General features: G+C 52.9%; 3 protein-coding genes across 11 annotated transcripts; 1 reads left to right on the plus strand and 2 right to left on the minus strand.

The window, feature by feature from the left end:
- Positions 1 to 1,236: 1,236 nt before the first annotated feature.
- CRTC2 (CREB regulated transcription coactivator 2) lies at positions 1,237 to 10,867 on the minus strand. Of its 5 annotated transcripts, none has more exons than XM_045545144.1 (14): positions 10,570 to 10,867; positions 7,727 to 7,828; positions 7,532 to 7,648; positions 6,877 to 6,938; positions 6,170 to 6,238; positions 5,895 to 5,998; positions 5,765 to 5,794; positions 5,529 to 5,593; positions 5,358 to 5,407; positions 4,995 to 5,239; positions 4,227 to 4,633; positions 2,658 to 2,927; positions 2,005 to 2,191; positions 1,237 to 1,886 (listed from the first exon to the last, which is right to left on the minus strand). In XM_045545144.1, exons 1-14 carry the CDS (start codon positions 10,720 to 10,722, stop codon positions 1,669 to 1,671), a joined length of 2,079 nt encoding a protein of 692 aa, XP_045401100.1. In that variant the 5' UTR covers positions 10,723 to 10,867; the 3' UTR covers positions 1,237 to 1,668. The 5 variants fall into 5 exon arrangements, 4 of the variants coding, with proteins under 4 accessions (XP_045401100.1, XP_045401099.1, XP_045401101.1 ...); XM_045545143.1 differs by having other exon boundaries at positions 1,237 to 1,889; XM_045545145.1 differs by having other exon boundaries at positions 1,237 to 1,889; positions 10,597 to 10,821.
- Positions 10,868 to 11,288: 421 nt separating this feature from the next.
- Positions 11,289 to 15,552, minus strand: SLC39A1 (solute carrier family 39 member 1). Its single transcript, XM_045545147.1, has 4 exons — positions 15,417 to 15,552; positions 14,433 to 14,651; positions 14,121 to 14,251; positions 11,289 to 12,920 (listed from the first exon to the last, which is right to left on the minus strand). The coding sequence occupies exons 2-4, from the start codon at positions 14,617 to 14,619 to the stop codon at positions 12,264 to 12,266; spliced, it is 975 nt and encodes a 324-aa protein (XP_045401103.1). The 5' UTR covers positions 14,620 to 14,651; positions 15,417 to 15,552; the 3' UTR covers positions 11,289 to 12,263.
- A 2,017-nt stretch (positions 15,553 to 17,569) lies between these two features.
- On the plus strand, positions 17,570 to 22,434 carry CREB3L4 (cAMP responsive element binding protein 3 like 4). 5 transcript variants are annotated; one of them, XM_045545150.1, is made up of 11 exons: positions 17,570 to 17,684; positions 18,241 to 18,271; positions 18,618 to 18,795; positions 19,027 to 19,273; positions 19,426 to 19,547; positions 20,870 to 20,962; positions 21,096 to 21,202; positions 21,314 to 21,382; positions 21,502 to 21,586; positions 21,773 to 21,869; positions 22,021 to 22,434. In XM_045545150.1, the coding sequence occupies exons 3-11, from the start codon at positions 18,622 to 18,624 to the stop codon at positions 22,200 to 22,202; spliced, it is 1,176 nt and encodes a 391-aa protein (XP_045401106.1). In that variant the 5' UTR covers positions 17,570 to 17,684; positions 18,241 to 18,271; positions 18,618 to 18,621; the 3' UTR covers positions 22,203 to 22,434. The 5 variants fall into 5 exon arrangements, with proteins under 5 accessions (XP_045401106.1, XP_045401108.1, XP_045401107.1 ...); XM_045545152.1 differs by lacking the exon at positions 18,241 to 18,271; XM_045545151.1 differs by lacking the exons at positions 17,570 to 17,684; positions 18,241 to 18,271 and adding an exon at positions 17,785 to 17,889.
- Positions 22,435 to 22,544: the final 110 nt, after the last annotated feature.

Genomic DNA, 22,544 nt, shown 5'->3' on the forward strand with positions numbered 1-22,544 from the left:
CCACTCCCCCCAACCCCACTCCCCGGCCGCGGGCGCTGCCACTACCCCCAGCCCCCCTCCTCGGCCGCTGGCCGTGACCCTGGCAAGCGCCTGCCCAGCGCCGGGCCGCCTGCAGCGCGACCCCTGGCGGCTGGGAGGGCCCCCTGCACCTAGGCATCTTCCCAACATCCAGCCGGTGCCGCAGCACACTAACCCCAGGCGGCCCTGAAGTCAGAGGCGGGCTCCCGTTCCGCCCTCGGTCCTACAGTCAGACGTGGTGTGCATTCCTCCGGCCAAGGTGAAGGCCCTGAAGGCCTAGGCTGTGGGGACCCAGGTGGCTTCCCCCACTTGCAGGTTTAGGGCATGTTGCATTCCCTTTGGGCCAGAGCCAAAAGCTCTCAGTTCTCTTTTCTGAAAATGACAAGAGCTTTGGAAAGAGGAAGAGGAGAGGCCAGGGCTGTAGGGTGTGGAATAGAGTGGTGGCCGTAGGGTAGCTGAGGAGGGGCACTACTCTTCTCACTGTGAGGGGTGGCAGAGAGAGCAGAGGCCCAGATGGTCAAAGGGCTAGTAGTAACCGAATCCAGAAAGAGGAAACCTCTTCAGAACGTGGTTGGCATTCAGGGATCTGTTGAATTAAAACTCAAATGAGTGGAGAAGTGGGGAGAGTGAAGTGAATTCATGTATAGTGAGGGGCTAGGGGACGAGGGCTTCTCCTGAGACCTAGGAGCATGGGGTCAGAGGCTTGTGCGGGACCTCTAGACTTCAAAGGGCTGTAAAGAAAGGAGAGCCAGGTGAGACCAACCTTCAGTTTGCAGCTGTTAATTGCCCTCTTCTTGGAAGCCTTACCACTGAGGCCAGCTACCCCCAGGAAAGCTAGGGTTATTCTCCTGGAAACATCAGAACTGTGAGCTCAGCCAGCAACCACCTCCTCACCCTCTGACTCCCTTGAGCTCACTGCCAGGCCGGGGGTTGAGGAAGTGGAGTAACTTGTTGAGCCAAAGCCCCCCTCCATTGATGTGACAGCAGGGCCTCAGACACAAAAGAGGGCACATGGGTCACTTCCTGCTGCCATGGAACCCTACATCCATCCTGGGACCCCATGTCCAATGCTGGGTATGGATTATGATGGGGGGGGCGCTTCCACAAAGCACAACGGTGCTGAGAAAATGCAAAAAGCTAACAGATAAAAGGGCCTATGGCCAAAGAACTCCCTACAACCCCATGCACACCCCAAATAGTAGCCAACCACACCAAGGGTTTTGATAAGATTTTTTTTATTAACATATAATATATTTAATAAAAAATAATACCCACTCTGGCTCTCTCCTCCGTTGCAAGGGGAAGAGTGGTGAGGAGGGGCTGGCACTGCCCACCCCTAGGCATCCGGACAAGCCCTGCCTCCGGGGCTCCCCTCTACCCCCTGCTTTCCAACAGGCTCTGACCTCCAGACAGACGGTTCAAAGTTACAAGTGCTTTAGGCCCTCCCTAGAGCTCCCCCAGGCCGACCCTTTGTGCAGAATTCAGGGGCTGCCTGGACAAACCCCTTGCTTTTTCTCATTCTTAGGATCCTTCGTTCGTGCTAGAAAGAGGATCTGGGGGCAGAGTGGAGTCTCTACTGGCCAGGGGGAAGGGAGGAAAGGGACAGTGATAGGGGATGGGGCCAAGAAGAGGGATGGTGATGAGGTCTCCTCACTGGAGCCGGTCGCTGCGGAATGAATCCTCCACTGCAGGATCAGGCAGCAGGGCACAGGGGTCACTCAGCATGTTTAGCCCTTCCAAGCCCAGTGGCTCCATCCGCAGCTCATCTTCTAGCCCCAGCCCCAGTTCCAACCCAGCTGCTGACACCTCAAAGCCAGGCACTCCAGCCAGGGCTGCTGCAATCTCCTTAGAGAAACCTGGAGAGGAGTCTTCTGTGGGTAGAAGAGATGGGTGAGGACCCCGCCCTGTGAACTCTTCCGAGACCCCACAATCTCCAGCTGTACTACTCCCTCCTTCCATTCCCCATTGCCACCCATACCCCCTCACCTGTGAGGATGATGTTAGGCCCTGAGCCATGGCGGGAACAGTGGGTCAAGTTCTGGTGGTTGAGAGTGTGAGGATCCTGGGGGCCACCCACTGGCCCCTCACCCCCTAAAAATCCAGGCCCTTCGGAAAAGCCAGAGGGATCCAGCGCCAGGCTGGCTGATGGGTTCTCCATGCCGAACTGCTCGAGCTATGGACACACAGACCTTGAGGAAGTGGGCTTCAGAACAGGTGTTCCTGCTTGGCCCTGCCTCGCCCTGCTAACACATCCCCTTTGCCCAGCAATCTTCATCCACCCCAGGAACAGAGGCAATGACAGAGGGAGGTGGCAGCAAGCAGAGCGACAAAAGCAAGCACGGGGCCCGAAGTAGGTGTGGGCACCGTACCTGCTGGGCCAGAGCATGTGCATGCCAGGAAGAAACGGGTCAAGGCAGTAGTCATCAAAGAGCAAGCTGAGCAGAAATAGAGGGGCAGGAGTAGGGGGTCAAACGCAGGAAGAGAGGAACCCCAAGCTGGCAGTGCTATGTTACCCAGGGGAAGGGAGATCTCCCCCCGCCTAGATCTCCCTATTCAGAGTGCACCAGAGATACACTCAGGCCCCCTCGACCCACCCTCTTCCTCTCCCCTGCCTCTGAGCTCGGAGCCTTAGTACTCACGTTCCCCAGGCTGAAGTCACTCATCGGCCGGTGATAAGACTGCTGCCCGCGCCCACTGGGCCCAGGTGGGTATAGTGTTCCATAATGCGGCTGTCTGCCTGGGGGCTGCCCACCTGAGGGCTGCACTGAGCAGGCCTGAGAGGGCAGCCCTGGCTGCTGTAGAGGCTTTGGGGTGGGTGGCTGGGTGGGCAGAACCAGACCGGGGGGGCTATAAGGGTATGGGGGCAGCCGCTGGTCAGTGGACAGTTTACTGGTGTCCAGGGGGACGCCCTGAAAAAAGGAAAAAGGAGGAAGCTTACTCCTCAGTGTGCCCCCCAGGGAAAACTCTTAGCCAGGGCTTCCCACCCTCTTAAGCTGCAACCATCCTCAAGTTCCACATTCTCATGGGCATCTCCTGGGCATCTCATGGGCAGTTATTCAAAAATGCACATCAGAATGAAAGTGACTGAGTGAGGCTAACACAAGGGTAATTTTGAATCCACTCCAGAAGTAAACCATTCTTAAACTTTGGTCCTGGAACTACTGCTGCACTTCACAAGTGATTGATAACAACACCGTGAAGTTGAGAACTGCTGTTCTAGAGCCTGGAAGAGGTCAGAGGGAGTAGGAGACAAAGGAAGGGAAAGGAGAAAAGAAAGGAAGGAAGTTATGCTCATTCCATGCTCTAAAAGAGCAGAGCCCTTCCTGGCCTGACCTCAGTCTTTCCTACAGGAGAAGGGACCTGGGCAGAGATGGAACACAGAACATACATTCCAGGGACAGCAATGGAAGAAGAGAGAGTTGGGCAGAGGAGAGTAAAAGAAGAGCATTAGGGTGAAAGAAAAGGGAGCAGATACAGCAAAAAAGAAGAAATGCATGGGGAGGGAGGGAAGAGCTGAGAATTTTAGCATTGAGGAAAAAGCCCTAAAGAGTTTTGAGTTCTGGTCCCAACTCTTCCCAACCTGCTGTGTAAACTTGGGAAAGTCACCTTCCCTCTTGGCCCCAGTTTCCTCATTTGTAAAGTGAAGGGACTGGGCTTCCTGATCTGAAATTCTCTTGACTCTTTGAATTCTATGAAAGAAGCGGGGAAAATGGGAGAGGGAATGGGGCAGGACAGAGACATGAGAAAAAAGACAGACAAGAAAAGAAAGATAGGAACCAAGAAGGGAAGAAAGGGAGAGGATAAACTACCATTTGTCCAGCACATACCTGGGCTAGACATGGTGCTCAGTACTTTACGTACGGTATTTCATTTGATCTTTACAAAACCATCCTTGCTCTATAAATGAGGATACTGAGGCTCATAGAAGTTAAATAACTTGTCCAAGGAGACTGCTAGTAAGAGGCAGAGCCAGGACTTGAAACCAAAAAACTTCACTCCAGGGTTTACACTCTTAAGCAAGAGGAGACAAGTTGGATAAAAGATGGAGCAGGTGGAAGACAGAGGAATGGTAAGGTGTGGATGAGACAAGGAGTGCAGGAAGTAAGGAGAAGAGGTATTTGAGGAAAGAAGGGTGGGAGGGAGAGAACATGGCAGGAGAAGAGAAAGGGGAAAGGAGACAGACATGTAGGGAAGGCAGCCACGCATACCTGAGTGATGGAAGACAAGGTGGGTGACATTGTTGGCGAAAACTGTTTGGGCAGCTGCTGTTGGGACCTTCTGGCGTCGGCTGGGCCCGCGGGCAAACTCAGGGGGCTGAGGGGCACACGGCGGTGGCGAGGGGAGGCCCCAGGGGTAGAAGCTGGGTAAGGGGGGGCGCCCAGAACAGGGGATGAAGTGGAGGAAGAGGAGGAGGAGGAGGAGAGGGCAGGGGCACTGAGTGAGGGATGGCCCAGGGAGGTGGTGGGCAGTGCACGGTGGGCTAAGGAGGAGGCAGGCAGTGAGGGATGGCTGTGGGAGCCCTGGAGCTGAGGCTGAGGACTGCTCAGGGAAGCCTGGAGGTTGGGATTGCTTAGGGAGGACTGCAGGGATGGATGGCTGAGAGGTGAATGAAGTCCTGCAGGTACAGACAAAAAACCAGAGACGCCAACATTACTGATGGGAACTGGGACCCTGTCCACCCGGAATGGGTAGCAGTGACCAGACTATGAAAGCGGCAACACAATGTCCTCCCTACTCTGTCCTTGACAGTGAGATTGGCACTGCCCACCTGGGGGCTGTACTCCATCTTCTTTCTAGGAAAAGCCACACCTACCAGATCTCACTGGCTGAGAACTACAGTGAGGGAATCTTGGGGTACAGAGGTGATGGGCTGGTGTGCGCAGTCACAGGAGAATCTCAGATGCTCAAGCCTCCCTCCCCTTCATCCCTCCAGCCAGGCAGCACCGAGTGGGCACACGGCCAGGACAGCCACTCACCTGGTGCATCATAGCCCGGCCCTAGGCCCAGGCCTCCACTGATGCCCAGGTGGGTCATGGTGTGGGTCAAATTGGAGGTACTGTTGCCCCCACTCAGGTTAGGGTAGGCTGTCTCCTCAGGGTCCAGTGGGGTGGGCAGCGGTGGGGGAAAGTGCAGGTTGGTGAGGTCAGGTAGGGAGCCCCCCGTGTTCATGGCAGGTGGGAGGACAGGCACATTGGCAGGCTGGTCAGGAGATGGAAAGATGCTAAGAGAAGGAGAGAAAAAGACGTAAATGGGAGGGGGGCAGTGGTCAGGGAAGAGCAGAGATCAATCTCCAACATCTCCCTCCCTAACCTCTCAGCCAATCTCATAGGGGTACTTACTTAATTCCAGGGACTTCACAGGACCGAGGTCGGGAAGAGGATGAGGACAGCTGAGGAGAGAAGAGAGAATGTGGAAAATGAGAACAGTGCTCAATGGAGAACCCTGGAAGACTGCCCCATGGAAAGAGTATAGCAGAGGGATAGTAGGTGATACCCAGTGGCCCAGCCTACCTTCTTCGCATCCCACGGCTTCAGCAAATGCTTGTCATCTAGCAAGTTCTCCTCAATAGCAGGGACTTGAAAGAGAAAGACTGGTGATGGGGGATTTGGAGAAGGAGCCAGTAAGGCAGGAGAGGAGGCAAAGGCAGGTGGGAAGGAATCCTGTTCCTTGAACCTATACAAAATCCCCAACACCAACCCAGAAATTCTTTGGCATTCAGTACCCATAAGTGGTGAGGGACACATACCTTTGGAGTCCATTTCGCCATCCAGAAAACCTGCAGAGGGTACAGTGGAGTTGGCTGCAGTGCCCACTTACCTACCTGCTTCAAACAAAAGCTCCATGGCTATTTCCAACCCTGGGACATGGCCACTTACCCCCACGTCGGCTGGGCAGGATGCTGGGAGGTGTGGGGACTGGATAAGTGTCCTGGGGACTGGGGTTCATCACGCTTGTGTGAAGGGCAGAGTCAGAGCTTGTCCTGTGAGAGGAGCAGAAGTGAGCTGGCACCAATGACAGTCTTCCCAGTCCCCAAGCCCTCCCCAGCAGGGGAAAACACTAGCTGGGCTAGAACTGGGTGGGGATGAGGGAGTAGGGACCCAGAAACTACAGATAAGAAGAGATGTGGCCCCAAGAAGGCAAAGGCCGTCACCTGTTAAGTGCAGATGGTAGTCGAAACAACTGTCCCTTCTCTGCTGGGAAATTGCCCCAGGGCATCGTTCTGGATTGGAAAAACAAAGTCATAAGGAGGAAAGCTGGCAATGGACAGGAACAGTGAGCATCGGGTTGGAAAATGTTGGGCAGCCAAGGTAGAAGTGGAGAGGGCTGGGCACCCAAGATCATGCCTCTTCCTTTCTGGTTCTTCCTATGTCTATGACCAATGAACCCACTCCCCTAGTCAATCTCACAGATTCAGAAACTTCTTAACTTCTCTCTCCCAGAACAAGCTGAATGGGAATCCTAGAGCCCAGCAACTCTGCTAGGTATGAATACTGGAGGTGAGACGGACAAGAGGAGGGGTTCAGAAGTCTAAGAGTCTACATCTAAGTCTGAGAGTCTGCCCTAATAGAAGGCAGCCATTTTCACCTGTTACCCTGCCATTCTCCCCTCCCCATTACACACACACCCTGCCTGGCTACAGTTCCCATTGGTCCTGCTCTGGCTGGACCGGGAGGCTTGGCCACTCGTGTCAACATGGCCAAGACTGGACTCTGACCCACCTACTCCACCTGCCCCCACCCCTTCCAGCCCTGCTGTTATGGGAGCAGGTATTGTTGAAACCCTAGCCCAGTAATCCCAGCCCCAACCAGAAGCATGGCAGGGAGTGGGCAGGAAATTCTGCCTGCCCTGGGCACTTACCTTCGCCAGCTGGACTCTGGGGGAGGAGATAAGTAGGCAGGACTATAGGGAGAACTGTCAATGTGAACAGCACCAGTTAAGGAAGAAAGTAGAGAGGGACTAGACGGGCTGGGGACCAGATGAGAGAAGAGTAATAGAGGTAGCAAATGAGTTGTTTCAAGAAACACATATCTTTCTCCTCTACAAGAGGCAACAATGGAAAAGAAGGGAATCAGGCCTAATGGGGCTGGAAAAATATAGGAGAATGTCTGTACAAGGCTTGGGGGAAACAGGTCTGTAGGTCTCTGAGATTGAAAGCTAAGAACAGAAATGTGAAAGAAAAAAAAAAAGAACAGAAATGTAAGGAGGAGGGACCAAACCTCCTTTAGCAGGAGACTTATCAGAGAGCCTCACTTCTGGCAGCAAAGAGTGAGGTGAACTAAGGACAGTCAGAGACAGCCAGAGATGGAGGGCACAGTCTCAAGAGCAACAACTCCCTGTCACAGGAGCCAGTGCTAACATATGGGTTATGGTCACTTCTCAGGGAGGCTGGGTAAAGGAGAGTTCCTGGAGAAGGATGAAACTGGACAACACTTAAAGTTCCTTCCTACCACAAGTCCCTAAGGAACCCCATCCCACCATCCATCAGACCCCCCAACCCCTCTGTGAAGGATATGTGGCGGGGGTATCGGCGGAGTGGGGACACCATTCTGCGGGCGTCTCGCTGCACCCGTTCCACCAGCCCGTGGTGCCGAGTGCTCCGTGATGAATCCAAAGGCGAGTGGAGGGGGCTCTGCCAAAATGGACAGGTTAAGTCAGCAGAGGAAGCAGCCTAAGAACCTCCACTCCTCCTTGGCTGGTGTGTACTTACCTGGAACTCAGCCAGGCTACAGCCAATCTGGTTGACATTGGGCAGAGAACCACCATAATGGGAGCTCCTTGTGTATGCCAGCCGTAGTTTTTGGGCCTGTAACTGAGACATGGGGGACAAATGGGAATGTCAGGGAGGGTACTGAGCACTGTTCCTTTTGGCTATCCTTGCCATCTTTGTCAACAGGATGTGCTGCTACTGCTGCTTTTAAGAAATCTGCCAGTGGCCAAATGCAGTGGCTCACCCCTGTAATCCCAGCACTTTGCGAGGCCAAGGTGGGAGGATCACTTGAGGCCAGGAGTTTGAGACCAGCCTGGGCAACATAGCAAGACCCCGTCTCTACAAAAAAAAATTTTTAAATAAAAAAAAGAAATCTACCCGAAAAACATCCAGTGCTGGGGGAAAAGTCCACTGAGACCTGGTACAAATAATCCATCGTATCCAAGACTAATTGGGAGATAAGGGGAAGGCCACAGGTAAATGTTACAGAGCCATTACTGCAAGCCTCTTTCCTTCTCATTCTGGAAAGGACAGGCTTCTAGGCTCTGTCACTTACTCAGCCTCAGGAAGGCTAAACAAAGCCTGCACCTCCTGAACTAGAAAATCCAAGAAATAGTAGCTCTCCTAGCTAGAAAAATGGTGCCAAAACCAAGGGGTATTCTTCCACTGAATCCTAAGGTCCCTAAATTAGCAGAGAATCCTGGAGAAAGGAGGTCAGAGAGGGAGCAGCAGCCCACTGCAGCCTGGGTCAGAACCATCTTTCTGGCCTCATCCCCACTTTGGGGAGATATGCCTGGCACAGAGGTAAGACATCACAACCCTTAGCCTGGCATGGGTTTAGTCTGTCTACAGATCTCGTGTCCCTCTGTGAGAGGTGAGCATCTACTTCCAAGGTTCCGCCATTGCCATCAGCCAAAAGAACACACCCCAAGCAAGGCCATTAGGAGGAGGGCGGCTGAAGAGCGGTGAGTTTTAAGAGCTTCCAGGGTCAGGCTGTTGTACATAAGCCAACATCAGAACTGACCGTCTCTTCCAGGGAGTTCAGTGAGCACTATGCTGACTTCTGGGCCACTTCAAAACTTTTATTAACATACATGTCAACCTCAGTCTCAGTGCTATAGGCCCCCAAGGCCGTATCTGCCTCAAATGAACCTCCCACCAGGCCAGCTAACAGGCTAAGCCCCAGGTCTTTTATCTCTAGCTCTAGACTCTTGGGTCTCCAGGCCCTAGCCATGTATGCCCACCAGACTTTTCTGTGTAGCAGAGAAATTAACCAGCAGGAGCAAGGTGGGTAGAAGGGAACTTTTGGTAGACCAAGGCACCACATAGATAGAAATAGAAGCCCCAGCTTTGAGTTTCTCACAGCCTTTCTTTGTACTAAAAGCCCTAAGATCCCACCATGCCTCTGCTAGAATCACAGTCTAGAGGGCAGGGCCTCAAGCTGTTAGCTGGAGATCAGCCTCTTTCCCATCTTCTTGTCTCTGTCCCCAGCAAGATCAAAAGCTCCTAAAGGGGGGCAATCAACAGTTAGATCATAATCCTCATGGTGGTTAGAGTGGGTTATGCACAGGCAAGCATGTGAGTGGGCACATGTGTGCACGCACCCCCCTCATCTGCCTCCCCACCTAACTTTCTCTGTTCTGATTCCCACAAACTAGGGCACGTGGTCCCTAGAGACTCAAAAGGGAAAAAACACAAAAAGACTAACAGAGTTAAGGGAGATACACACAAAAATACAATCAGTCAGACTCAGTCATGGATAGACGCAATCACAATCAGACCAGCAGAAAGAGCCTTGAAATGTGGTATTTATGTTCCACCATCTCCCCTTAATTCATTCTCTCTCTCTGCCATGAGGGATCCCTGCAGTATCCTCATCTGCCATTTTGAAAATAAAGTGTCTCTAAATTAGGCCTGCACACCAGCTGGGCAAACTCCCACCCCTTGCTCTCTCTGACATCTAGCCCTGGGAAGCAAGAAACCAAGACCAGAGGGGCTTCAGAAGCCTTTCAGAGGCCTGAAAGTTTTCAGGAACTTCCTAGGAATGGATATTCCCTACATACAGAAGACCCTCCAACGCATCCCATAAACTGATCCACAAAGCAGTCATCTTCCTAGAAACCTCAGCAAACCACTGAGTTCCACACAACCTATAGCCACACAGTTACCCGGTTTTGGGATTCAAACACCTACCTCTCCTCCAAGGCGGCCAGGGCAAAACACCAAGCAATGGACCTCACCTTCATTCACATCAGGAAACCACAAGAAGTATTTGAAAAAGGAAGCAGAGGGACGGGACGCAGAAGGGGACTTCCTGCCCCACTATACCCAGCACTGCTTGTTCAAACCACTCAAGGGGCCCTTTCCTGGAGATACCAAAGTACCGAGAGTAGCACAACAGGGCAGAGGGGCCAGTTTGGAAGAGATCACAAACTCAGAGGAACCAGATTAGGGGCAAGCAGACCATCCCCTCAACAAATAACCTAACATCAGGGACGTTTCAGTAGCGTCTCCGAGGGGGCTCCATCAGGGATGCACGAGTACCCACCTCCTACCTCCGACAGACTTCAAGGGACCATCTCCCCTCTCTGCCCATTCCTGCCTGACGTACTTGCTCCCTAGTCACTTTCATACCCCCAACGTCTCCAGTGTTTCGATCTCCCCCAGCAAAATCCGTCTTCCTGCCCCTCGGCCCTCAACCCGCGCCTCCCAGACGGCGGCGCCCACGGTCCCTGCCGCGTTCCGCCTCCTTCGCAGCGGCTCCCGCCCCCGCCCCGCCTCTCCGCTCCGTTCCGTTCCGTAACTGCTCAGCTCTGCTCCCGCTCCCCAGCGAGGCCCCTCACCCGGGTGGAGCCGATGTCCATCATCACCTCCTCGAAGGCCGCCGTCTCCTCGGCCTGACGCTGCTTCTGCAGCGCTATCTTCTCACTAAACTTGCGCGGATTGGAAGCTGAGGCCGCGGCCGAGCCAGGCCCGTTCGCCCCCGACGTCGCCATCTTCCTCCCCAGTCCCTCCCCGCGACCCTCGTTGTACAAGCCACGGCCCCCGCCGCGGGCTCCGGCCCGGCTCGTCCAGCCGTAGCCGCCGCCGCCGCCTCAGCCAGCACCGCGAACCCGGCCCCAGCCTAACCCTGACCTGTTGCGCGCGGGGGCCGCCGGGAGTTGCAGTTTGTTTACGTGACTCCTTCACATCCCCAGTCACGCAGAACGGAGAGGAAACGGACTCCACTTCCCAGCAGCCCTGTCGACTCCGGGAACTGGGGGCTTGGCTCCACCCTCTCGGCTACTCCCTGCGAGGGGCAAGCTGGGAAGAGTAGTTCTTAGTCCCCAGCCTACGATCGGGAACGGGGAGAAGGATTAAGGAGAGAAAAGGAAGGGAATGGGTGGAGACAGGGAGGGAAAAAGGAAGACACAAAAGGTGAAAAAATTTGGTCATCTTCAGGGAAGAGGCCAAGTGAAAAGAGTGAGACCAACGATCTGACAACAGCTGTAAACATCTGGGAATTAGGCCCTCTCATACCCACCCCTTTCCCAAGACAAATAAATCAAATACTGTACAGATGTACAGAAACATCTTTTATTTAGGTAACAAGTCCCAAAACAGGTCAGTTAGTAAAATAGATTTAGAGAATATGGCCCTAGGCACAACCCTCCCTCCACAAAAATAACCCCGAGGGTGGGCATTCCCCTTCCACCCTTGGGCTCCTCGGGTATAAAAAGACGTTTTGGCAGTTCAGTGTTTATCATATGAGCCTGGGGCACCAGGTCCAGGATACAGTCCCAGTAGGTGGCTGCAGCTCTCCAATCCTTCCCCCACCCCAGCCCAGAAAACATTTCTGCCCCACCCCAGGATCTGGGACCAAAATAAAGAACAAGCAGGCCTCCTCCATTGAGGTGTTGGGCAGGGCTCAGTGCCACATCACTGTGCTTTGAAAAAGAGAGAAGGGATTTGTTTGGCACTTTAAAAACAGAGTGAGCAGAACTGGAGAGGCCAGAGAAGGTATCAAAACTGGCAGGGAGAGTCCATTCGGCACTAGTCCCCTGGGAAAAGGGAAGAGGGAGATAGATATGAGAGCAGGAGCTAAAAAAATTCAGAGAGGTCCACTCCAAGTGGCAGAGTGCTGAAATGGGCTAGAACCAACAGGATGCTGACTCTGGGCTTATGCCCTCTCCATACCTCTATCCCACAGCAGCTGGGTGCCCACCTGCACCCCGCCCCCAAGTATCAGTCTACCCTTATCTATACTGTCCATCTTCTGATTGTAGCAGTCAAGTGTCTTCCCCCATCCTAATGTCCCCTGATCATGTCTCTAGTGATTTGACCATCTTTTGATCCTTGGGCGTGGGGCCAGCCTCTTGTCTGTCCACTTCCCTCTCATTGATCAGATAGTCCCAAAAGCTCCATCTCTACCTCCCAGAGAATGTTTGGGTCCTCAGTACTTCCCTTCAGCATTCCTTCCTATTCCCACACATTGGGGGAGAGGAAGGAAAATAGGGTACCCGATAGTGAATCTCCCCTGCCTCTCTCCTGAAGCCCCCTAGATTTGGATGAAGAGCAGGCCAGTGAGCAGGGCAAAGCCTGCTAGGAGCAGAATGACCTTGAGGATCCTCTGCTCAGAAGTGGCCAGCTCCTGGGGCAGGATTTCCAGGAAGGTGATATAGAGGAAGGTGCCAGCTGCCATGCCCTCTAACACAGACTGGGCCAGCTGGTGCAGAGGCCCGGCTGACTCTGCCAGAGCTGCACCCAGCCCAATGCCTAGAGGTGTCATGCATGAAAAGAGAATCCCGCAGCCAGCCACCACCTGTGCCCGCAGGTGGCTCTGTAGCAGCCGCAGCGACAGGCTGACGGCCAGGATACCTTTGTGGAGCAGTAAAGCCAGGCATAGCTCCATGGCCCGAGCCCGGTCTCGCTGCAGCCCTACTGCCAGCCCCTCGAACACCGAGTGCAGGGCCAGGGAGAAGACCAGTACACAGGCACGCAGGGCTGAGGGGGATGCTGGGGCTCCTCCTGCCTGTGGGACCCCTGGCCTATCATGCCAATGCTGCGGCCCACCGTTCACTGTTCCCAGTAGAGCCCTTGTTTCCTCCAGAGGTGGTGGCCCTGACTGTTCCTTGTAAGCCAGTGTGATCTGCTCCATCACCAGGACCAGGAAAAAGCCCATGGCCAGGATGAACTCTTGCAGGGGGAACTGGAGCTGTGGGCAGAAGGGACAACAAGGAGTTCAGGAGATATGCCAAGAACAAGGAGGAAGAATCAGATGCAGAGTCCGGTGGAGGCCCAGTTACACAGACTTGGGGTCCCACACAGACACAGGGCTACCCTCTTAGTCACACATAGATAGAGTTACTTGGTAACTTAGACCAGAATGATACACAGTCACACAGATTATGGTGTTACATGTAGACCAAAGTGTCTTCTCAACTTTGGCACTATTAACATTTTGGGCCAGATAATTCTTTGTCACGGGAGCTGTCCTGTGCACCATAGGTTGTTTAGCAGCATCTCTGACCACCACCCACCAGATGCCAATTGCAGGCACAATGCTCTTCCCACCCTTGGATGGAGGCAGAGTGCAGTGACCCAGTTGTGACAACCAAAAATGTCTCCAGGCATTACCAAATGTTTCCTAAGGGGCAAAGCCACCCCCAGTTGAGAGTCACTGATATAGGCATACACAAACAGGTCACATATCGGCCCACCTCCCAAAATGTTCACACACAGAGCCACATATTGTCACAGGGACATTCATGCTTATACAAAGTCACACAGAGACATGGGTCACTCAGTAACAGACACACAAAAGGTTACATCCAGTGTTACTTCCTTAGTCTTAGGGGAAAAAAAAAACAGAGGAAAGAATCCAGGATGACTTCCCTGCACCACTCCCCAACTGTCTCAGTTTTTCCTGTAATGAGTCTTTGCTATGGCTTGGACTTGATCGTCTCCACATCCCACTTCCTTGGGCTAAAGTCTTTTTGGTCAGCAATACCAGGTCCCTGAAAATTGCCTCCTATCTTTCCCAGGCCTACAGAGACCTCTATCTCCAGCACTTCAGGAAAATGGTGAAAATGAAGATGACTCTTGGAGCACTCTTAACTTCCTGATGGCTTGAACTGAGAACCCCACAGAGTAGTTCAGAAATCTGATAATAATGTTTCTACACTGTCTCAACGGCTACATAAGGAAGTCACACAGAGACTGGGGAGTGGGAAAGGGATACACACACAGAGTTATGCCCTATAACCAAAAATCACAATCCACAGAAGCACATGCCAAGAACCTTCCACAGTCATGGAGTGACACATGAACAGATCTATACAAACCATCACTCGTAGCGGTATGCAATTGGACACAACCTACATACACAGGGTCACATGCCCAGGCCAGTGCTCACCGTCACATGCAGGGCTGCGAGAGCCTCATCTATGGCAGCCAGGTAGTCAGGCAGCAGGTCCAGGAGACAGGTGGCCAAAAAGACACCCCCTGCAAAGCAGCTTACTAGGCTCAGGGCTTTCTGGCGGGAAGCTGAGAAGGAATAGAGCATAGAGGGGAATGAACAAATGAACCCCTTCCAGGCCCCACTACCCCAACCCAAGCAATGGCTGCTCTGGCCTTTCCCTCCTCCTTAGGTTACCTCCCCCTGCCCCAGAGCCTTCCCTAAACCAAGCATCCATAGCAGTAGGGGGAAAAGGAGAGGCTTACTTACCTGAAGCTTCATGGTTAGCACCAGGCCGGCGCAGCACACAGATAGGCACCAGACTGCAGAGGAGGGTGAGCACCAGCAGCAGCACCAGGGCCCCCAACTTCACCTCCAGCCCCACAGGAACTAAGGGCTCCGAAGCTACCACCTCTGGGCGCCACACCAGGAGCTCTGGTTCTCCCCAGGGCCCCATGGTGGCTGTGGTAGCTCCAGTGATTCTCAGACCTAAGAAGATAGACCAGAGTGGATGGGAATGACCAGGCAAGGAAAGACAGGGCCAAGGAAAGGGGAAGATTGGTAGGCAGAGTGCAGTTCCCTTACCCCCAGCCACTTTCTGACCTTCCTCAGCCCAGGGTGACTCATCCACTCCCAATACCAGAAACATTCCTTTCTCCTCAGATTTTATCTTTCCCAAGTGACTTATTCAAGGAGCCAGCAAGGGGGAAACTGACACATGAGAAGGACTTTGTGGATGTCTCATTACCCTTTCACCTGCACCCCCCAGAGAACTAGAGAACTAGGGGCCACCTCCAAATAGGACCTGGAGCTGGGGTCCCTTAAGGAACGGAGAGGCCATGCCCCTCGTTCCAAGAAAGGAGTGGATGAAGCCAAAGAGGCTCGGGGCTGTGGAAAGGTAACACGGGTAGCTTCGTAGACCACCTAAACAGGATGAGTTTGGGTGCTGGATCACTCTCTCGCTCCCCTTGCCCCAGCGCCACCCCCCGAAAGCAGAGAGCGAGCGCTTCACGCCACAGGCTGGGACCTCCGGGCAGACGGCCCAAGGAGAGGGGCCGTAAGGGTCTGGGGTCTGGGAAGGAACTAAGACTGCAATGAGGGCGGTGTCTGGAAGTCCGGGCTCCAGGAGGCGGGATTCGAGGCCGCCAGTGTCGCGGGAAGCAGAAGAAGAACGTGAGAGCTGACTCGGGCTCCTAGGCTCCGGGAGGCCCGAACTGCAGACCACGACCCCGCGCCGTGATAGCCGGCACTCACCTCCCGAGGGTCTCGCTACATGGTATCCGCTCGGTTCCGGCCTGGAGTCGGGAATTCCCGCCCCCTCCCATCGCTCCCCCCTTTCCCCCGCAGCCGCCGCGTACCCGGGTCCAGCTGCCAATGACAGCGCTGAGGGGGCGGGACTAAGCATGGAGTGACGTGAGGTTAGAGCAATCAGAGACTGGGAGCGGGAGAGGGCGGAGCAGGCGACAAGAAGAGAGTGAGCGCGAGAGCAAGGGAGGGGGTGAGGTAGAAGATTTGGGGGTTGTGGGCCTGGGGCGTCGCTGTGTCAAACGAATCGGAGCTGGCCGGTCTACGCAGGCTTTGATTGTATGGAGATTTTTTCAAGAGGTGGCTAGAATTCCGGCGGGCAAGGTTGGGGCTCCATCCTTGCCCGCTCATTGCCTAGCCTTCCGCTGTACATTTCAGGAGATATCTTCCTGGCCTTGGGCCAAAGTCTCCGTATCTTATCTCTTTGAAGACTCTAAGACCCATTAGTGTATGGTGGCGTGGCTGGGAAAGCATGCCATTCTTAGGACGAACTTCCTCGCTTGATTTCCCTGGCCAGCACCCACAACAAAGAAAAAAACAAGGGAGAATTGGAAAAGGGGAAAAGCAAAGAGAGGGTATGTCTTGAAAATCATCCCTGTAATCCTAGCACTCTGGGAGGCCGAAGCGGGTGGATTGTTTGAGCTCAGGAGTTCGAGACCAGCCTGAACAAAAGAGCAAGAACCCGTCTCTACTAAAAAAATAGAAAGAAATTAACTGGACAACTTAAAATATGTAGAAAACATTAGCCGGGCATGGTGGTGCATGCCTGTAGTACCAGCTACTTGGGAGGCTGAGGCAGGAGGATCACCTGAGCCCAGGAGTTTGACGTTGCTGTGAGCTAGGCTGACGCCAGGGCGCTCTAGCCCAGGCAACAAAGTGAGACTCTGTCTCAAAAAAAATAAAATAAATCTATTCTCTTAGCAGTTTTCAAGTATATAATACATTGTGGTTAACTATAGTCATCATGTTGTACAACATCTCTTGAACTTTAAACTTTACCTTAATTTGATGTGTGATTTTAGGCCAGTCATTTTTCCTTTCCAGAGCTCGATAAGTCAGGGGAAAGAGGGAAGTTAAATCAGCAGATGATGGCAGAGGTCCCTTACAGTTCTAACATTAAGGGAAGCTAACTACAGTTTCCACTTAATCATCCCTGCACATACAGGCAACAGGAAACCCTTTGAAATGTATTTAGCCACTTTTCTTGCTCTAGGAAAGATCCAAACAAGAACAGCTCTGCATTCCTTAGACCTCTGCATCAATCTAGGAAGCCTGCTTTGTCTCTTCACTACTTGAACAGGATGCAGAGAGATGAGCAGGAAAGACAGACTTGGGAAATTTGAGAAAGCCCTGCGAGGCAGCTTAGTATAAGTGTGAAAAACACAGCTCAAGCATCCAATCTTGGTTCAGCTACTTACAGAGTAACCTTGAGAAAGTTATTTCTCTTGGTCAGCTGTGAGTTGCTATGAGAATTATATAAGTAACATGAAAATGCCCGACATATAATAGTTGCTCAGTAAATTCTGGATCCTGTTCCTATCTTTACTCTTAGCCCACTCAAATCTTCACAAGTAGAATGAATACCATTTTGAATTCCGAATCCACACCCTAAACTCCCCTGCTTTACTCACCCAGCTATCCTTTATCTGAAATACCACTGGGGAGACAGGTAGATGAAAATCATATCTATATCCTTATAGCTCCATCATTTTATTTGAAGTAAATTTCGGGACTATCAGACATTAGACCAAGGCAAAAAAAAAAAAAAATCCTGAATTTTGGTATTGTTAATACTTCCTTCTACTCATAGATCTGTGTCTCCTCATAGCAAAAAATTACCTGCCCTATGTGCCTCAGAGCTGTTGTGGAACAAATGTTTATGAAAACATTTTGCAAGTTGTACAAAGGCATGACATGTAATGTTACTGGCAATTACACGCAGACAATGAAACAAATTCCCAAACCAAACACAAAAGGTTTTTTAACTTGTTGTTGCAGTTTTCCAGACCCTTGTCCCTCCATTAGTTAACAGAGTCCAGTGAGTGTGTGGGTGTAACTGCTGTTCCGCAGCAGCAGCACAACGCAAGGATTACAGACTTGGAAAAACCGCGGCTGCGCGACTTTCTGCCCGCAGACTCAAAGCCCAAATCACTAAACTTGAGTCAACAGGTTATTTACTGCTCGCCTAGGTAATAACCTGAGCTTCGGAGTCACGTGGTAAGCGAAACCTAACCAGGCTGCTCCTCCCCACTTTCTGGGAACTTTTCCCCAACTTCCCGGCAACTCGTTCTCTGGCTCTCAGCCCTCCCTTTGGTCCGGCGGAACCCAATCTCCGCCTGACAAATAGTACTGCGGCCACATTGGCCTGACTCCCCTCCGACGGACTATTCCGACCAGTGACGGAGGAGCCGGCCTTGCGAGGGTAATGCCATTGGCTTGATGCCCTGCCCCTCAAACCCTAAGTCTTTCGCTTCCAATCAGGACTCAACTGTAGGAAGAGCGCCACGTGGTGGGGGAGGGGAGGCCTCCGTAATCTCCCGCTAGCCTCTCGAATCTTCCTGCATGTTTACATCCCTGCAGGGGTGGCTGGAAGCCAGGCACTCAAGCGTCCTGTGCTCCGGTGACAGCCCTCTCTGTTCTCGCCTAAGGAGACACTAAACCGTCAGGAACATTTACTATCTGTAGGAGAAACTGAGGCAGGAAGAGCCCGGCTGCGTATGTTTTCCTTAAATTGCGTTTGTGGACGCGCAGCCTCTTAATCCCCTATTCCCAGATACGGCGGCCCTACGGTGGCTCCTCGCAAGGTGCAACCCACTTTCCTGGTATAAGGCTGAGGGCGGGGTTTGTCTGGGCAGGTCCAGGATACGATATCCTGGAGGAAAGAAAAGGTGTAGTGCTTGGGGCGGTCGGCGGGCTAGGTAGGCTTGGCAGGGCTGGGCTCTTCGGAACAGGTAATACCCGGGGGGGCTCCGTTCGCCTGAACCTGAGAGATAAGGATGGAGGCGAGATCTCCAGGCGACAGGTGAGGGGGCTGCACAGGTGAGGAAGGGGGATAATGGAAGAGGGAGCAGACGAGCCCAGAAGCTGTGGGGGATAGGGGACAGCCATCATCCTCTTCTGCAACTCTCCGTGCCACATGCCTTCCCACAGAAGCATGGATCTCCCAACCCCTGACCTGCTGGACTCGTGGCTGGAGCCTCCAGGAGATACCTTTTCGACAGGACCCTTCCTGGAGCTGGGACTCCCCTGTCCCCCTCCAGAGATCCCGGTGACTAGGCTACAAGAACAGGGGCTGCAAGGCTTGGAGTCCAGTGGGGGCCATAGCTGTGTGAGTGTGATGAATGGGAGTGGGAGTGGGGTTGAGGCTCAACTCTGTGATAAGACCCCAACAGGCTTCAACCCCCAGTTGGCAAGAGGTCTTGAAACAGAGACCCCCAAAGTAAACATGAGTTATAACTATCTCCATGGCCAAGAAGAGAAAGGATTGAAATTGAAGCATGAATCATCTAGGTCTGATGTCAGGTAGGACTTTCCAAAATTCTTCCCTCTCCTACTGTAGGGCCTTCAAGAGAATGAGCCTGAAGATTTCCTGAAGCTTTTCATTGATCCCAATGAGGTGTACTGCTCAGAAGCATCTCCTGGCAGTGACAGTGCCATCTCTGAGGACCCTGGCCATCCAGACAGTCCCCCTGACCCCAGGGCACCCTGTTCTCCTGCCCTCTATAAGCTTGTCTATGAGGCAGGGGCCCTGGAGAGGATGCAGGGGGAAGCTGGACCAAATGTAGGGCTCATCTCCATCCAGCTAGGTCAGTGTTCTTTGTGGGAAAGGGACAGTGGCCCTTTAGGTCCAGCCCTAGGCATGGAGTTAAAGGGATTTCCTCAACCTATGCCACTACCCAGGCCCTGCTGCTGTCAGGGTATACCCTCTTTTTCTCCCGGCCACTTTTGTCTCCCTTAGATCAGTGGAGCCCATCATTTTTGGTGCCTGATGTCTGCATGGTCAGCGAGCTGCCCTTTGATGCTAATGCCCATATCCTGCCCAGAGCAGGCACCATAGCCCCAATGCCTCCTGCGACCCTGGTGAGTCTTGGTGTCAGCCAGAACCAGTGCTCCCTGATACACACATACATAATCACACAGATGGCAGCAAAGAGGATGAGGGAAGGGGAAACTGATGATGAACTTTTGTCTTTGCCCCAATTTTTTCCTGGAGTGGGCTTGAAGACCAAGGAGACATGAGCAATTTTAAGAGCAGGAAAGGACAAGGGGGAGAGAAAGGCCTTGGAGATAAGGTGGTTAAAGAGAAGGTAGGGTAGGAGAATCTGGGAACAGGCCTCGAGAGGAAGCCTAGACCTTGTATGCATTGTATGCTTAGCCAGAGCCATTGTTTTAGCCTTGGGTCAGGGCATGGAAATAGGACAGGCCACCTGGGATCCAACTGGTTACTGGGTACAGGGTGAAGGGGGAGAAACGACAGCAGCAGTTTCCACTGGAACAGTTGCCCAGTAGGCACCCTCTGGCCAGTGCTACAGTGCAGCAGAGTATCACATTAGATGCCTTTCCCATGGCCGGGTGCGGTGGCTCACGCCTGTAATCCTAGCACTCTGGGAGGCCAAGGCGGGAGGATCGGTCGAGGTCAGGAGTTCCAGACCAGCCTGAGCAAGAGTGAGACCCTGTCTCTACTAAAAATGGAAAGAAATGATCTGGACAGCTAAAAATATATATAGAAAAAAATTAGCCGGGCATGGTGGCACATGCCTGTAGTCCCAGCTACTCGGGAGGGTGAGGCAGGATTGCTTAAGCCCAGGAGTTTGAGGTTGCTGTGAGCTTGACGCCACGGCACTCTAGCCAGGGCAACGGAGCAAGACTGTGTCTCAAAAAAAAAAAAAAAATACTAAGAAAGGCAAGGACTCAGTTGCGATCAACTCAGGTTAACCACAAATACCACCTACTCTCTCTACGTACTTTGCTGTGATTTGCTGTGAGAAGTCAGGCTGTCCTTGGGGAGCTCCTTGTCTGAGAGGGGACAGAGCCTCAGTTTGAAAAGTAAAGCTCAGACCCTAGAGGAGAATAGGCCACTGTTCCAGGGTGCTCTCTGTGGTTGACAGGCAGCCACAGGCCTTCCCTTGCTTGCTCAGAGTGCCAAGGTCCTAAGTCTCTGAGCAAAGGATATGACAAAACTACCTCCTCTCTTCCTCCTCAGCCTCACGAGGTCCCTTTGGCTTGATCCAGTGCCTGTCTGAATTAAGGTTTCTGCCCCCACCTCACTTCAAGGTTGGAGTTATTCCCTAGCACAAACAGGAAACTGTCCAGAGGGCATGCAGGGGGAGCAGCCTAGGTGCGGAAAATGGGATGACCCTCTCCACACTCCCATCTCATCTTCTCCTGTCCACCGCCCCCAGCTGCCGTGTCAAACCCTGCTCCTGACAGATGAGGAGAAGCGTCTGCTGGGGCAGGAAGGGGTTTCTCTGCCCTCTCACCTGCCTCTCACCAAGGTAACACACTTCCCCAAAGGGTATCCCCACCCAGGGGTTCCACTGTGGCCTCTCAGGAGCCAACATCCCAGGGGAAGAGTTGGGGAGCCAGGGGAAGTTAAGGGTCCAAGACTGACACACCCTGGGTCTCCAGGCAGAGGAGAGGGTCCTCAAGAAGGTCAGGAGGAAAATCCGTAACAAGCAGTCAGCTCAGGACAGTCGGCGGCGGAAGAAAGAGTACATCGATGGGCTAGAGGTTAGGTATGTTTGGGGTCACATTTCTGACTTCCTGTGGGCCCCCTTCCTCACCAAGGCAGGCGAGCTAAGGGACTCAGGTTGCTGAGCCTTGTCTTAACTCTCCACACTCTCTAGGGTGGCAGCCTGTTCTGCACAGAACCAGGAACTACAGAAAAAAGTCCAGGAGCTGGAGAGGCACAACATGTAAGTGAAAGCATAGTGTGTATGTGTGTGTTGCAGGCGGGGAGGATGCAGCGCCCAGGGGCACCATTCTTGGGTCCTGGTTCCCAGAAGATACTAACTCTTCTTTCCTCCTTCCCCAGCTCCTTGGTGGCTCAGCTCCGCCAGCTACAGACACTTGTTGTTCAAACCTCCAACAAAGCTGCCCAGACGAGCACTTGTGTTTTGGTACCATTCGTCTGCTTCCCTCTCCCCCCACTTCCACCATCTTCCACATTTCCATCCCAACACCCCCCCACCCAGGCACATCTATCTTCTCATACTTGATAACCCCAACTGCCCTACATTCACTCTGCCCTCTGCTCCCTTCTTTTATTGTCCCTACAGCCCAAGTGTCCTCTTGCTTCCTCTCAGATCCTTCTTTTTTCCCTGGCTCTCATCATCCTGCCCAGCTTCAGCCCATTTCAGGGTCTACCAGAAGTTGGGCCTGAGGATTACCAGCCTCATGGAGGTGAGAGGCAAGGGCAGGGAGGGACCCCTGGTAAGCAAGCAGGGGCTCTGTTCTCCTTGGTAGTCAAGAGCGGGAAGGTGGTCCTGTCCTGTCTAGGGTCCCCGACCCAGGGGAGCACTCTATTATTTACCTTTTTCCTTTCCCTTCCCAGTGATTTCCAGAAATATCCTGACCCACAAGGATGTGACAGAAAATCTGGAGACTCAAGTGGCAGAGCCCAGACTGGAGGAGCCACCTGGAGCGAAGGGTACAAATGGCTCAACAAAGACACTGATTGAGAAGACAGGACCCAGCGGGCACATCAGAACAGTGCTGCATGCAGATGAGATGTGAGCTGGAACAGAGTCCTTCCTGGCCTACTTCCTAATCACAATGAGGACGCCAGGGCTTCCCCCTGGGATTCCCACTCAGGTGTGTCTGCCCTCAAAGGTCAGAATTTCAGGACACCCTGAGGCCTGATCTGCCTATGTGAGAGGGCATCTGAAATACTTCTGTTATGTATCTGTGATTTATTTCTTCTTTGGGAATAGGGTTGAGGAAAAACAAGTTTTGACTGAAAAATGAACTTTTTGGCTGAAATTTTATCTCAGAAGTTTTAAGTAAGTAGAAGGAGAAGATAGGTACTTGGTAGACTGGAGCCTAAAGTTTCCACCCCTTTCCCTCTCTGCCCTCATG

This window comes from Lemur catta, chromosome 3 (assembly GCF_020740605.2).
Source record: "Lemur catta isolate mLemCat1 chromosome 3, mLemCat1.pri, whole genome shotgun sequence".
Taxonomy (NCBI): domain Eukaryota; kingdom Metazoa; phylum Chordata; class Mammalia; order Primates; family Lemuridae; genus Lemur; species Lemur catta.

Coding starts and splice junctions, on each gene's coding strand:
- CRTC2 (XM_045545143.1), bottom strand. CDS start 10,722: ATGGCGACGTCGGGGGCGAACGGGCCTGGCTCGGCCGCGGCCTCAGCT. Junction 7,829..10,569: donor TGGACATCGGCTCCACCCGG/GTGAGGGGCCTC, acceptor CCCATGTCTCAG/TTACAGGCCCAAAAACTACG. Junction 5,408..5,528: donor AGCCGTGGGATGCGAAGAAG/GTAGGCTGGGCC, acceptor TTCTCTCCTCAG/CTGTCCTCATCCTCTTCCCG.
- SLC39A1 (XM_045545147.1), bottom strand. CDS start 14,619: ATGGGGCCCTGGGGAGAACCAGAGCTCCTGGTGTGGCGCCCAGAGGTG. Junction 14,252..14,432: donor TGCTAACCATGAAGCTTCAG/GTAAGTAAGCCT, acceptor ATTCCTTCTCAG/CTTCCCGCCAGAAAGCCCTG. Junction 12,921..14,120: donor TCGCAGCCCTGCATGTGACG/GTGAGCACTGGC, acceptor TTCTGCCCACAG/CTCCAGTTCCCCCTGCAAGA.
- CREB3L4 (XM_045545148.1), top strand. CDS start 18,464: ATGGAGGCGAGATCTCCAGGCGACAG. Junction 19,274..19,425: donor GCTCATCTCCATCCAGCTAG/GTCAGTGTTCTT, acceptor TGTCTCCCTTAG/ATCAGTGGAGCCCATCATTT. Junction 21,587..21,772: donor AGACGAGCACTTGTGTTTTG/GTACCATTCGTC, acceptor GCTTCCTCTCAG/ATCCTTCTTTTTTCCCTGGC.